The 13,973-nt window shown below is 59.0% G+C and overlaps 1 protein-coding gene across 1 annotated transcript; it reads right to left on the bottom strand.

The window, feature by feature from the left end:
• Window positions 1-5,100: 5,100 nt before the first annotated feature.
• On the bottom strand, window positions 5,101-13,967 carry TYMP (thymidine phosphorylase). Its single transcript, XM_085533209.1, has 6 exons — window positions 13,031-13,967; window positions 12,836-12,954; window positions 9,543-9,705; window positions 8,876-9,106; window positions 6,482-6,622; window positions 5,101-5,808 (listed from the first exon to the last, which is right to left on the bottom strand). Exons 1-6 carry the CDS (start codon window positions 13,158-13,160, stop codon window positions 5,612-5,614), a joined length of 981 nt encoding a protein of 326 aa, XP_085389335.1. The 5' UTR covers window positions 13,161-13,967; the 3' UTR covers window positions 5,101-5,611.
• Window positions 13,968-13,973: the final 6 nt, after the last annotated feature.

The following is a 13,973-nucleotide window of genomic DNA, read 5'->3' as shown; positions in this document are numbered from 1 at the left end:
ATAGTGCCATAATGGTGCCGTAATAGTGCCATAATAGTGCCATAATAGTGCCATAGTAATGCCATAGTAGTGCCATAATAGTGCCATAGTAGTGCCATAATAGTGCCATAATAGTGCCATAATGGTGCCATAATAGTGCCATAATGGTGCCATAATAGTGCCATAGTAGTGCCATAATAGTGCCATAATGGTGACATAATGGTGCCATAATAGTGCCATAGTAGTGCCATAATAGTGCCATAGTAGTGCCATAATAGTGCCATAATGGTGCTGTAATAGTGCCATAATGGTGACATAATAGTGCCATAATAGTGCCACAATAGTGCCGTAATAGTGCCATAGTAGTGCCATAATGGTGCCATAGTAGTGCCATAATGGTGCCATAGTAGTGCCATAGTAGTGCCGTAATGGTGCCATAATAGTGCCATAGTAGTGCCATAATAGTGCCATAATGGTGCTGTAATAGTGCCATAGTAGTGCCATAATAGTGCCATAATGGTGCTGTAATAGTGCCATAGTAGTGCCATAGTAGTGCCGTAATGGTGCCGTAATAGTGCCGTAATGGTGCCATAGTAGTGCCGTAATGGTGCCGTAATAGTGCCGTAATAGTGCCGTAATGGTGCCATAGTAGTGCCGTAATGGTGCCATAGTAGTGCCGTAATAGTGCCATAATAGTGCCATAATAGTGCCATAGTAGTGCCATAGTAGTGCCATAACGGTGCCACGAGTGTCATTAGTGCCACAATAGTGCCACCACGGTGCGACCTGCAGCAGAGCAGCACCAACGTGGGGCACAACTGGGCAGTGTGTGACACAACAGCGCCACCTCGCTGCAATAGTGCAACAGTAGAGACACAATAGTGCCACAATGGTGCCACAATAGTGCCACAATGGTGCCCCAATGGTGCCACAATGGTGCCAGAATAGTGACACAATGGTGCTGCAATAGTGCCACAGTAGTGCCACAATAGTGCCTTAATGGTGCCACAATAGTGTCTCAGTGGTGCCACAATAGTGCCTCAATAGTGCCACAATAGTGCTACAGTAGTGCTTCAATAGTGCTTCAATGGTGCCACAATGCTGCCTCAATAGTGCCACAGTAGTGCCTCCAATAGTGTCACACTTGTGCCACATTAGTGCCTCAATAGTGCCCCAATAGTGCCACAGTAGTGCCTCAATAGTGTCACACTGGTGCCACAATGGTGCCTCAATAGTGCCTCAATAGTGCCTCAATGGTGCCTCAATAGTGCCTCTATAGTGCTACAATAGTGCCACAATAGTGCCACAATGGTGCCACAATGGTGCCTCAATAGTGCCTCAATGGTGCCACAATGGTGTGACAATAGTGCCACAATAGTGCCTCAATAGTGCCACAATAGTGCCACAATGGTGCCCCAATAGTGCCACAATGGCGCCACAATAGTGCTACAATAGTGCTTCACTAGTGCCTCAATAGTGCCACAATAGTGCCTCAATGGTGCCACAATAGTGCCTCAATAGTGCCTCAATGGTGCCACAGTAGTGCCATAATAGTGCCACAGTAGTTCCACAATGGAGCCTCAGTGGTGCCACAATAGTGTCACAATAGTGCCTCAATGATGCCACAATGGTGTGACAATAGTGTCACAATGGTGCCACAATGGTGTGACAATAGTGTTACAGTGGTGCCACAATGGTGCTGCAATAGTGCCACAGTAGTGCCACAATAGTGCCACAATGGTGCCACAATAGTGCTTCAATAGTGCCTCAATAGTGCCTCAGTAGTGCCACAATAGTGCCACAATAGTGCTTCAATAGTGCTTCAATAGTGCTTCAATGGTGCCACAATGGTGCTACAATAGTGCCTCAATAGTGCTACAATAGTGCCTCAATAGTGCCTCAATAGTGCCTCAATAATGCCTCAATAGTGCCTCAATAGTGCCACAATAGTGCCTCAATAGTGCCTCAATAGTGCTGCAATAGTGCCTCAATGGTGCCACAATGGTGCCTCAACAGTGCTACAATAGTGCCTCAATAGTGACACAATAGTGCCTCAATAGTGTCTCAATGGTGCCACAATAGTGCCACAATGGTGTGACAATAGTGCCTCAATGGTGCCACAGCGGTGCCAAAATCGTGCCACAATAGTGCCTCAATAGTGCCACAATGGTGCCTCAATAGTGCCTCAATGGTGCCTCAATAGTGCCTCAATAGTGCCTCAATAGCGCCTCAATAGTGCCACAATGGTGCCACAATGGTGCCTCAATAGTGCCTCAATAGTGCCTCAATAGTGCCACAATGGTGCCTCAATAGTGCCTCAATAGTGCCTCAATAGTTCCACAATGGTGCCTCAATAGTGTCTCAATTGTGCCACAATGGAGCCTCAGTGGTGCCACAGTAGCGTCTCAATAGTGCTTCAATAGTGCCTCAATAGTGCCACAATGGTGCCTCAATGGTGCCTCAATAGTGCCACAATGGTGCCACAATGGTGCCACAATGGTGCTTCAATAGTGCCTCAATGGTGCCTCAATAGTGCCACAATGGTGCCACAATAGTGCTACAATAGTGCCACAATGGTGCCTCAATAGTGCCACAATGGTGCCACAATGGTGCCACAATGGTGCTTCAATAGTGCCACAATGGTGCTTCAATAGTGCCTCAATAGTGCCTCAATAGTGCCACAATGGTGCCTCAATAGTGCCTCAATAGTGCCACAATGGTGCCTCAATAGTGCCTCAATAGTGCCACAATGGTGCCACAATAGTGCCTCAATAGTGCCACAATAGTGCCTCAATAGTGCCACAATAGTGCCTCAATAGTGCCTCAATAGTGCCTCAGTAGTGCCACAATAGTGCTTCAATAGTGCCTCAATAGTGCCTCAATAGTGCCACAATGGTGCCACAATAGTGCCTCAATAGTGCCACAATAGTGCCTCAATAGTGCCTCAATAGTGCCTCAATAGTGCCACAATAGTGCCCCAATAGTGCCCCAATAGTGCCACAATGGTGCCACAATAGTGCTACAATAGTGCCACAATAGTGCTACAATAGTGCCACAATAGTGCCTCAATAGTGCCACAATGGTGCCTCAATAGTGCCTCAATAGTGCCTCAGTGGTGCCACAATAGTGCCACAATAGTGCCACAATGGTGCCTCAATAGTGCCACAATGGTGCCACAATGGTGCCGCAATAGTGCCACAATGGTGCCACAATAGTGCCTCAATAGTGTCACAATGGTGCTACAATAGTGCCTCGATAGTGCCTCAATAGTGCTACAATAGTGCCTTAATAGTGCCTCAATGGTGCCACAATAGTGACACGATAGTGCCTCAATAGTGACACGATAGTGCCTCAATAGTGCCACAGTAGTGCCTCAATAGTGTCACACTGGTGCCACAGTAGTGCCACAATAGTGCATCAATAGTGCCACAATGGTGCCACAATGGTGCCTCAATAGTGTCACAATAGTGCCTCAATAGTGTCACACTGGTGCCACAGTAGTGTCACAATAGTGCCTCAATAGTGCCTCAATAGTGCCTCAATAGTGCCCCAATAGTGCCTCAATGGTGCCACAATAGTGCCTCAATAGTGTCACACTGGTGCCACAGTAGTGCCACAACGGTGCCTCTATAGTGCCATGACTGCATCAGTCACGTCACAGTGGTTCAATCAGTGCCATGATGGTGCCACAGTAGTGCCCTCTGTGCCATGACGGGGCCCTTTGTGCCACAGCAGTGCCACAATAGTGCTTGATAGTGCCACGATAGTGCCATGATAGAGCCATAGTAGCGCCCTTTGTGCCACAATAGTGCTTGATAGTGCCCTTTGTGCCATGATAGAGCCATAATAGCACCCTTTGTGCCACAATAGTGCCACAATGGTGCCCTGATAGTGCCCTTTGTGCCATGATAGAGCCATAATAGCACCCTTTGTGCCACAATAGTGCCACAATAGTGCTTGATAGTGCCCTTTGTGCCATGATAGAACCATAATAGCGCCCTTTGTGCCACAATAGTGCCCTTCGTGCCCTGATAGCGCCCTTTGTGCCACCACAGCGTCATCTGTGACTCAACAGGGCCATAATAGTGCTCTTTATATCACGATATTGTCACGATATTGTCACGATAGTGTCACGATAGTGCCATGATAGTGTCACGGTAGTGCCCTTTGTGCCATGATAGTGCCATTTCTGACATGGCAGTGCCACGATAGCGCCCTTTATGACACAATAGTGCTATGATAGTGTCATGATAGTGCCCTTGATGACATGACAGTGCCACGATAGTGCCATGATAGTGCTCTTTATGACATGATAGTGCCATGATAGTGCCCTTTATTACATGATAGTGAAATGATAGTGCCATGATAGTGCCATGATAGGTGCAACTTTACGACATGATAGTGTCATGATAGTGCTCTTTATGACATGATAGTGTCACGATAGTGCCCTTGATGACACGATAGTGCCACGATAGTGCGCTTTATGACATGGTATTGCACGATAGTGCCCTTGATGACATGATAGTGCCACAATAGTGCTACGATAGTGCCCTTTATGACATGATAGTGCCATGATAGAGCCATGATAGTGCCACAATAGTGCCACAATTGTGCCACGATAGTGCCCTTTATGACACGATAGTGCCATGATAGTGCCATGATAGTGCCATGATAGGGCCCTTTATGACATGATAGTGCCACGATAGTGCCCTTTATGACATGGTATTGCATGATAGTGCTCTTTATGACATGATAGTGTCACGATAGTGCCCTTGATGACATGATAGTGCCACGATAGTGTCCTTTACGGCATGATAGTGCCATGATAGTGCCCTTGATGACATGATAGTGCCACAATAGTGCCACGACAGTGCCCTTTATGACACGATAGTGCCATGATAGTGCCACGATAGTGCCCTTTATGACATGGTATTGCACAATAGTGCCCTTTATGACATGATAGTGCTACGATAGTGCCACGATAGTGCCACAATAGTGCCCTTTATGACATGGTATTGCACAATAGTGCTCTTTATGACATGATAGTGCCATGATAGTGTCATGATAGTGCCATGATAGTGCCATGATAGTGCCCTTTATGACATGACAGTGCCATGATAGTGCCACGATAGTGCTCTTTATGACACGATAGTGCAACGATAGTGCCTTTATGACATGATAGTGCCACGATAGTGCCCCGATAGTGCAACGATAGTGTGATAGTGCTCTTTATGACACGATAGTGCCATGATAGTGCCATTATAGTGCTCTTTATGACACGATAGTGCCATGATAGTGCACCGATAGTTATCGGTGAGGACAGTCGCGCTCTGCCCAGCAGGGGGCGCTGTTCCGCTCCGCTGTTCCGCCAATCGGACGGTCCGGTGTCGCTGCCGGTCCGGTCCGGTGTCGCTGCGGTTCCGGTCCGGTTCGATGTCGCTGAGGGTTCGGGACGGTTCCGTGTCGCTGTGGGTCGTGACCGGTTCGGTGTCGCTGCGGTTTGGAGTCGGTTCGGTGTCGCTGCGGTTCCGGTCCGGTTCGGTCCGGTTCGGTTCGGTTCCGGTCCGGTTCGGTTCCGGTCCCGTTGCTCCCCTGGCGGATCCTCCCCCCGCCCGGATCCTCCGCTCCCCCGTTATCGCTGCTCCGCCCCGCTGGGCAGGACGATGTCGGCGATGAGGGGCGGCCTGGTGGGGCCGGTGTCGGTCCCGGTCCCGGTCCCGGTTCCGGTTCCGGTGTCCGGTTCCGGTTCCAGCAGCAGCGCGCTCTGCAGAACCCGGCGCTGCTCCGCCCCCACGTGGCCGTTGTGGTGCAGCCGCAGCCAGGGGTCACCTGAGGGCAACGGGAACGAGAGATCGGAACCGAACCGGGACCGGAACTGGGACCGGGACCGGGACCGGGACACGGCACCGGGACCGGCACAGGGATACAGCACAGGGACCGGCACCGGGATACGCCACCGGGACACGGCATCGGGATACAGCACCGGGATCGGTACCGGGATAAGGCACCGGGACCAGCACAGGGATACGGCACCGGGACCAGCGCCAGGGATCTGGCACCGGGACCAGCACCGGGACTGGCACCAGGATACGGCACCGGGACCGGGACCGGGACCAGCACAGGGATATGGCACCGGGAGACAGCACCAGGACCGGCACCGTGACACAGCACTGGGATGTAGAACCGGGACCAGCACCGGGATACGGCACCGGGATCGGTACCGGGACCGGCACCGGGACCAGCACAGGGATACGGCACTGGGACCAGCACCGGGACCGGGACCGGGACCAGCACAGGGACCAGCACCGGGACCAGCACCGGAACCGGGACCGGGACCAGCACAGGGATACGGCACTGGGAGACAGCACCGGGACCGGCACCGGGATAAGGCACTGGGATGTGGCACCGGGACCAGCACCGGGATACAGCACCGGGATCGGCACCAGGACCAGCACCAGGACACGGCACCGGTCCCGGTACTGTGACCCCCCCCCCCCCTCACCCTCCGTCAGCCGCTGCCCGGCCGCCACCAGCAGCTCCGCGCCCACGTTGGGGTCGATCCGGTCCCCGACCCGGTTCCGTCCGGCTCCCAGAGCGTGAAGTGTCTGCGCCAACGGCAGCGCCAACACTGCGCGGACACAACCTGGACAACACGGGGGGGTGGGGGGTGTAAAGGGGGGGATATGGGGGTATGGGGGGATAGGGGTGGGATGGGGGGGTATAAGGGGGAGATGGGGGTGGGAAAGGGGGAATATGGGGGAGATGGGGATGGGATATGGGGGGGATATGTGGGGGATATAAGGGGGATGGGGGTGGGAAGGGGGGATATGGGGGGATATGGGGGGTGGGAAGGGGGGGATATGGGGGGGATATGGGGGGTGGGAAGGGGGATGTGGGGGGGATGGGGGTTGGAAGGGAAGGATTTTGGGGGATTGGGGGTGGGAAGGGGGGATATGGGGGGATGGGGGTGGGATGGGGCTGGGAAAGCTGGGATATGGGGGGGATGGGGGGTGAAGGGGGGGATATTGGGGTGGGGGATGGGAAGGGGGGATATGGGAGGGATGGGGGTGGGGAAGGGGATATGGGGGGGTTGGAAGAGGGATATGGGTGGGATATGGGGGTATGGGGTGGGAAGGGGGGGATGTGGGAGATGGGAAGAGGGGTATATGGGGGAATGGGGATGGGATATGGGGGGGATATGAGGGGGATGGGGGTGGGAAGGGGGGATATGGGGGGGATAGATGGGGGATATGGGGGGATGGGGGTGGGATAGGGGTGGGATGGGGGATATGGGGGGGATATGGGGGATATGGGGGGGATATGGGGGGATAGGGGTGGGATGGGGGATATGGGGGATATAGGGGGGGATGGGGGTGGGATGGGGGATATGGGGGGGATATGGGGGTGGGAAAGAGGGAATATGGGGGGGATGGGGATGGGATATGGGGGGGATATGAGGTGGATGGGGGTTGGAAGGGGCGATATGGGGGGGATATGGGGGGTGGGAAGGGGGATATGAGGGGGATGGGGATGGGAAGGGAAGGATTTTGGGGGATTGGGGGTGGGAAGGGGGGATATGGGGGGGATGGGGGTGGGATGGGGCTGGGAAAGCTGGGATATGGGGGGATGGGGGGGATATTGGGGTGGGGGATGGGAAGGGGGGATATGGGGGTGGGAAGGGGGATGGGGGGTTGGAAGAGGGATATGGGGGGATGGGGGTGAAGACGGGGGGATATGGGGGAGATGAGGGTGGGAAGGGGGTGATATGGGGGGGTGGGAAGGGGGATATGGGGGGGATGTGGGAGATGGGAAGAGGGGTATATGGGGGAAATGGGGATGGGATATGGGGGGGATATGAGGGGGGATGGGGGTGGGAAGGGGGGATATGGGGGGGATATAGGGTGATGAGGGTGGGAAGGGGGTCGATGGGGGAGGGAAGGGGGGATATGGGGTGGATGGGATGGGGTTATGGGGGGGGCATGGGGGGGATGGAGGGGGAAGGGGGGAATATTGGGGTGGGGGATGGAAAGGGGGGAGATGGGGGAGATGGGTGTGGGAAGGGGGCTATGGGGGGATAGGGGCCATATGGGAGGGATGGGGGTGGGATGGGGTTTTGAAAGGGGGATCTGGGGGTATAGGGGTGGGAAGGGGGATATGGGGTATAGGGGTGGGAAGGGGATATGGGGTATAGGGGTGGGAAGGGGGATATGGGGGTATAGGGGTGGGGAGGGGGATATGGGGGTATAGGGGTGGGAAGGGGGATCTGGGGGTATAGGGGTGGGAAGGGGGATATGGGGGTATATTGGGATGGGAAGGGGGATATGGGGGTATAGGGGTGGGAAGGGGGATATGGGGGTATAGGGGTGGGAAGGGGGATCTGGGGGTATAGGGGTGATAAGGGGGATATGGGGTTATAGGGGTGGGAAGGGGGATATGGGGGTATAGGGGTGGGAAGGGGGATATGGGGGTATAGGGGTGGGAAGGGGGGATATGGGGGTATAGGGGTGGGACGGGGGATATGGGGTATATAGGGGTGGGAAGGGGGATATGGGGGTATGGGGTGGGAAGGGGGATATGGGGGATAGGGGTGAGAAGGGGGATATGGGGGTACTATAGGGGTGGGAAGGGGGATATGGGGGTATATAGGGGTGGGAAGGGGGATATGGGGTATAGGGGTGGGAAGGGGGTCTAGGGGTTATATCGGGGTGGGAAGGGGGATATGGGGGTATAGGGGTGGGAGGGGGATATGGGGGTATAGGGGTGGGAAGGGGGATATGGGGTATAGGGGTGGGAAGGGGGATATGGGGGTATAGGGGTGGGAGGGGGATATGGGGGTATAGGGGTGGGAAGGGGGATATGGGGTTGTGAGCTGAATGCGGAGCCCCCCCCCGGTCACCGCTGGTCGTTGCCCGCAGCTCCTCGCAGCTCGTTGCCGCCCCCAGGACCCGTCTGCGCTGCGGGTCGGTCCCTCGGCACAAGGTTCGGGCGGTGTCGGCCGGGACGCCCTGAGCCTCCAGCATCGCCTCGAACCGGCTCCGGGCCGAACCATCGTCCAACGCCCGGCCCAGCCGCTGCCCGCCCCGCTCCGGGGTCGCCTCCATCCCGCACAGCCACAGCAGCAGCCCCCCTGCGACAGAACCGGGGTGAGGGGGGGCAACGGGGCGGGGGGGGGCGGGATGGAGGGGAGAGTGGGGGGGGGCGGAGGGGCCAGAGCGGCCACCCACTTGGGGGGGAGGGGGGGATGGTGGGGGGAGTGGGGGGGGGCGGGATGGAAGGGGGGCAGTGGGGGGGGCGGAGGGGCCCAGAGCGGCCAGCCACGGGGGGGGGGCGGGATGGAGGGGGGGGCGTGGGGGGGGGCGGAGGGGCCCACAGCGTCCATCCACGTGGGGGGGGGCGGGATGGAGGGGGGGGCGTGGGGGGGGGCGGAGGGGCCCACAGCGTCCATCCACGTGGGGGGGGGGGGAGGGGCTGCTGGGTTGGGGGGGGGGGGCTGCGTCCCCGACCCCCTCGTTGTCCCCCCATCCCATATCCCCCTCGTTCCCCCCGCCCCCCCCGCCCCTCACCCATGGTGGTGACCAGCTCCCTGAGCTCGGCCGGGCCGTGTCCGTCCATGCACTGAAGCGACTCCAGAACCTCCAGCGCCGCCCCCACGCAACGACCCACGGGCTCGTCCATGCGGGACAGAACCGCCGCCGTGCGGAGCCCCAGAGCAGAACCCACAGATACCTGGGGGGGGAGATACGGGGGGATGGGGGAGATGGGGGGATAAGGGGGGATATGGGGGGGAAAGGGGGAATATGGGGGGTTTGGGGGTGGGAAGGGGGGGACATTGGGGGACGGGGGTGGAAAGGGGGGATAGGGGTGGGAAGGGGGATATATGGGGGGGGTTGGGGGTGGGAAGAGGGGGATATGGGGGGGGTGAGAAGGGGGGAATATGGGGGGATGGGGGTGGAATATGGGGGGTGGGGTTGGGAAGGGGGATATGGGGGGATGGGGTTGGGAAGGGGGAGATATGGGGGTGGGAAGGGGGGATATGAGGGTGGTGGGGTGGGAAGGGGGGATATGGAGGGGATGGAGGTGGGATGGGGGCTGGGATGGGGGGGGATGGGGGTGGGAAGGGGGATTTCGGGGGGTGGGATATGGGGGGATATGGGGGGGATGGGGGTGGGAAGAGGGGGCTATGGGGGGGCTATGGGGTGATGGGGGTGGGAAGGGGGGGCTATGGGGGGTATATGGGGTGATGGGGTTGGGAAGGGGGGGCTATGGGGGGGCTATGGGTGATGGGGTTGGGAAGGGGGGGGCTATGGGGCGGCTATGGGGTGATGGGGTTGGGAAGGGGGGGGCTATGGGGTGATGGGGTTGGGAAGGGGGGGCTATGGGGGGGCTATGGGGTGATGGGGGTGGGAAGGGGGGGCTATGGGGGGGCTATGGGGGAGATGGGGTTGGGAAGGGGGGCTATGGGGCGGCTATGGGGTGATGGGGGTGGGAAGGGGGGGCTATGGGGCGGCTATGGGGTGATGGGGGTGGGAAGGGGGGGCTATGGGGGGGCTATGGGGTGATGGGGGTGGGAAGGGGGGGCTATGGGGGGGCTATGGGGGAGATGGGGGTGGGAAGGGGGGATGTGGGGGGGCTATGGGGTGATGGGGTTGGGAAGGGGGGGCTATGGGGGGGCTATGGGGTGATGGGGGTGGGAAGGGGGGGATGTGGGGGGGCTATGGGGTGATGGGGTTGGGAATGGGGGGCTATGGGGCGGCTATGGGGTGATGGGGTGGGAAGGGGGGGCTATGGGGGGGCTATGGGGGAGATTGGGGTGGGAAGGGGGGGCTATGGGGAGATGGGGTTGGGAAGAGGGGGCTATGGGGGGGCTATGGGGTGATGGGGGTGGGAATGGGGGGCTATGGGGCGGCTATGGGGGAGATGGGGTTGGGAAGGGGGGGCTATGGGGGGGCTATGGGGTGATGGGGGTGGGAAGGGGGGGCTATGGGGAGGCTATGGGGTGATGGGGGTGGGAAGGGGGGCTATGGGGGGCTATGGGGTGATGGGGGTGGGAAGGGGGGCTATGGGGCGGCTATGGGGTGATGGGGTTGGGAAGGGGGGGGCTATGGGGGGCTATGGGGTGATGGGGTTGGGAAGGGGGGCTATGGGGGGGCTATGGGGTGATGGGGTTGGGAAGGGGGGGCTATGGGGGGGCTATGGGGTGATGGGGTTGGGAAGGGGGGCTATGGGGGGGCTATGGGGTGATGGGGGTGGGAAGGGGGAGCTATGGGGGGGCTATGGGGCGGCTATGGGGTGATAGGGTTGGGAAGGGGGGGCTATGGGGGGGCTATGGGGTGATGGGGTTGGGAAGGGGGGGGCTATGGGGTGATGGGGTTGGGAAAGGGGGGCTAATGGGGGGGCTGTGGGGTGATGGGGGTGGGAAGGGGGGGCTATGGGGGGGCTATGGGGTGATGGGGGTGGGAAGGGGGAGCTATGGGGGGGCTATGGGGCGGCTATGGGGTGATGGGGTTGGGAAGGGGGGGCTATGGGGGGGCTATGGGGTGATGGGGGTGGGAAGGGGGAGCTATGGGGGGCTATGGGGTGATGGGGGTGGGAAGGGGGGGCTATGGGGGGGCTATGGGGGAGATGGGGTGGGAAGGGGGGCTATGGGGTGATGGGGGTGGGAAGGGGGGGATGTGGGGCGGCTATGGGGTGATGGGGTTGGGAAGGGGGGCTATGGGGGGGCTATGGGGTGATGGGGTTGGGGAAGGGGGGGCTATGGGGGGGCTATGGGGTGATGGGGGTGGGAAGGGGGCTATGGGGGGTATATGGGGTGATGGGGGTGGGAAGGGGGGCCTATGGGGGGGCTATGGGGTGATGGGGGTGGGAAGGAGGCTGTGGGGGAGATGGGGTTGGGAAGGGGGGCTATGGGGCGGCTATGGGGGCGATGGGGTTGGAAAGGGGGGCTATGGGGGCGCTACGGGGTGATGGGGTTGGGAAGGGGGGGCTATGGGGGGGCTATGGGGGAGATTGGGGTGGGAAGAGGGGGCTATGGGGGAGATGGGGTTGGGAAGGGGGGGCTATGGGGCGGCTACGGGGTGATGGGGTTGGGAAGGGGGGGCTATGGGGGGGCTATGGGGTGATGGGGTTGGGAAGGGGGGGCTATGGGGCGGCTATGGGTGATGGGGTTGGGAAGGGGGGGCTATGGGGGGGCTATGGGGTGATGGGGTTGGGAAGGGGGCTGTGGGGCGGCTATGGGGTGATGGGTTGGGAAGGGGGGGCTATGGGGGGGCTATGGGGTGATGGGGGTGGGAAGGGGGGGATGTGGGGGGGCTATGGGGTGATGGGGTTGGGAAGGGGGAGCTATGGGGGGGGCTATGGGGTGATGGGGGTGGGGAAGGGGGGGATGTGGGGCGGCTATGGGGTGATGGGGTTGGGAAGGGGGGCTATGGGGGGGCTATGGGGTGATGGGGTTGGGAAGGGGGGCTATGGGGGGGCTATGGGGTGATGGGGTTGGGAAGGGGGGGCTATGGGGCGGCTATGGGGTGATGGGGTTGGGAAGGGGGGGCTATGGGGCGGCTATGGGGTGATGGGGGTGGGAAGGGGGGGCTATGGGGCGGCTATGGGGTGATGGGGTTGGGAAGGGGGGGCTATGGGGCGGCTATGGGGTGATGGGGTTGGAAGGGGGGGCTATGGGGGGGCTATGGGGGAGATGGGGGTGGGAAGGGGGGGCTATGGGGGGGCTATGGGGTGATGGGGGTGGGAAGGGGGGCTATGGGGCGGCTATGGGGTGATGGGGTTGGGAAGGGGGGCTATGGGGGGCTATGGGGGGTATATGGGGTGATGTGGTCAGGGGGTGGTATGATGGGGGGTGTCTCACGAGGCTCCGTGCCAGCTCGGTCGCGCTGTCCATGTCGGGGCACAACGCGGCGCTCCCGAACTTGACGTCGAGCAGCAGCGCCGTGACTCGCTCCGCCGCCTTCTTGCTGAGGATGGACGCTGCGGGGGCGGCGCCGTGAAGCCCCGCGGGCCCCGCCGGGATGTGGGGGGGGTCTCGTGCCCGTCCCCCCGTTACCGGTGATGAGCGGGACGCTGTCCACGGTGGCGGTGACGTCACGCAGCCCGTACAGCGCCCGGTCCGCAGGGACCAGCTCCGCGCTCTGACCCACGATGCAGCAGCCCACGGAGCCCACGATGCGCCGCATCTGGGGGGCGGAGCGTCACAACAGACACCGACAGACCCCAATAGAACCCACGACACCCCCCCCTGCAGACCCCTATGGCACCCTACGGATCCCTATGGGTTCTTATGGCACCCTATGGATTGTTTTAGCACCCTATAGATCCCTATGGATCCCTATGGCACTCTACAGATCCCTATGGCACCCTACAGATCCCTATGGGTTCTTATGGCACCCTATGGATTGTTTTAGCACCCTATAGATCCCTATGGATCCCTATGGCACTCTACAGATCCCTATGGCACCCTACGGATCCCTATGGGTTCTTACGGCACCCTATGGATTGTTTTAGCACCCTATAGATCCCTATGGATCCCTATGGCACTCTACAGATCCCTATGGCACCCTACAGATCCCTATGAGTTCTTATGGCACCCTATGGATTGTTTTAGCACCCTATAGATCCCTATGGATCCCTATGGCACTCTACAGATCCCTGTGGCACCCTACGGATCCCTATGGGTTCTTATGGCACCCTATGGATTGTTTTAGCACCCTATAGATCCCTATGGATCCCTATGGCACTCTACAGATCCCTATGGCACCCTACGGATCCCTATGGGTTTCTTATGGCACCCTATGGATTGTTTTAGCATCCTATAGATCCCTATGGCACCCTATAGATCCCTATGGATCCCTATGGCACTCTACAGACCCCTATGGCACCCTATGGGTTCTTATGGCACTCTGGATCATTATAGCACCCTATGGGTTCTTATGGCACCCTGCAGATCCCTATGGCACCCTATGGATCCTTTTGGCACCCTATGGATTCTT

The sequence above is a fragment of the Coturnix japonica genome, unplaced genomic scaffold (genome assembly GCF_054131305.1).
Source record: "Coturnix japonica strain WE unplaced genomic scaffold, WE-NBRP24 Scf055, whole genome shotgun sequence".
Classification (NCBI taxonomy): Eukaryota; Metazoa; Chordata; class Aves; order Galliformes; family Phasianidae; genus Coturnix; species Coturnix japonica.
This window is presented reverse-complemented; position numbering and strand designations above follow the sequence as displayed.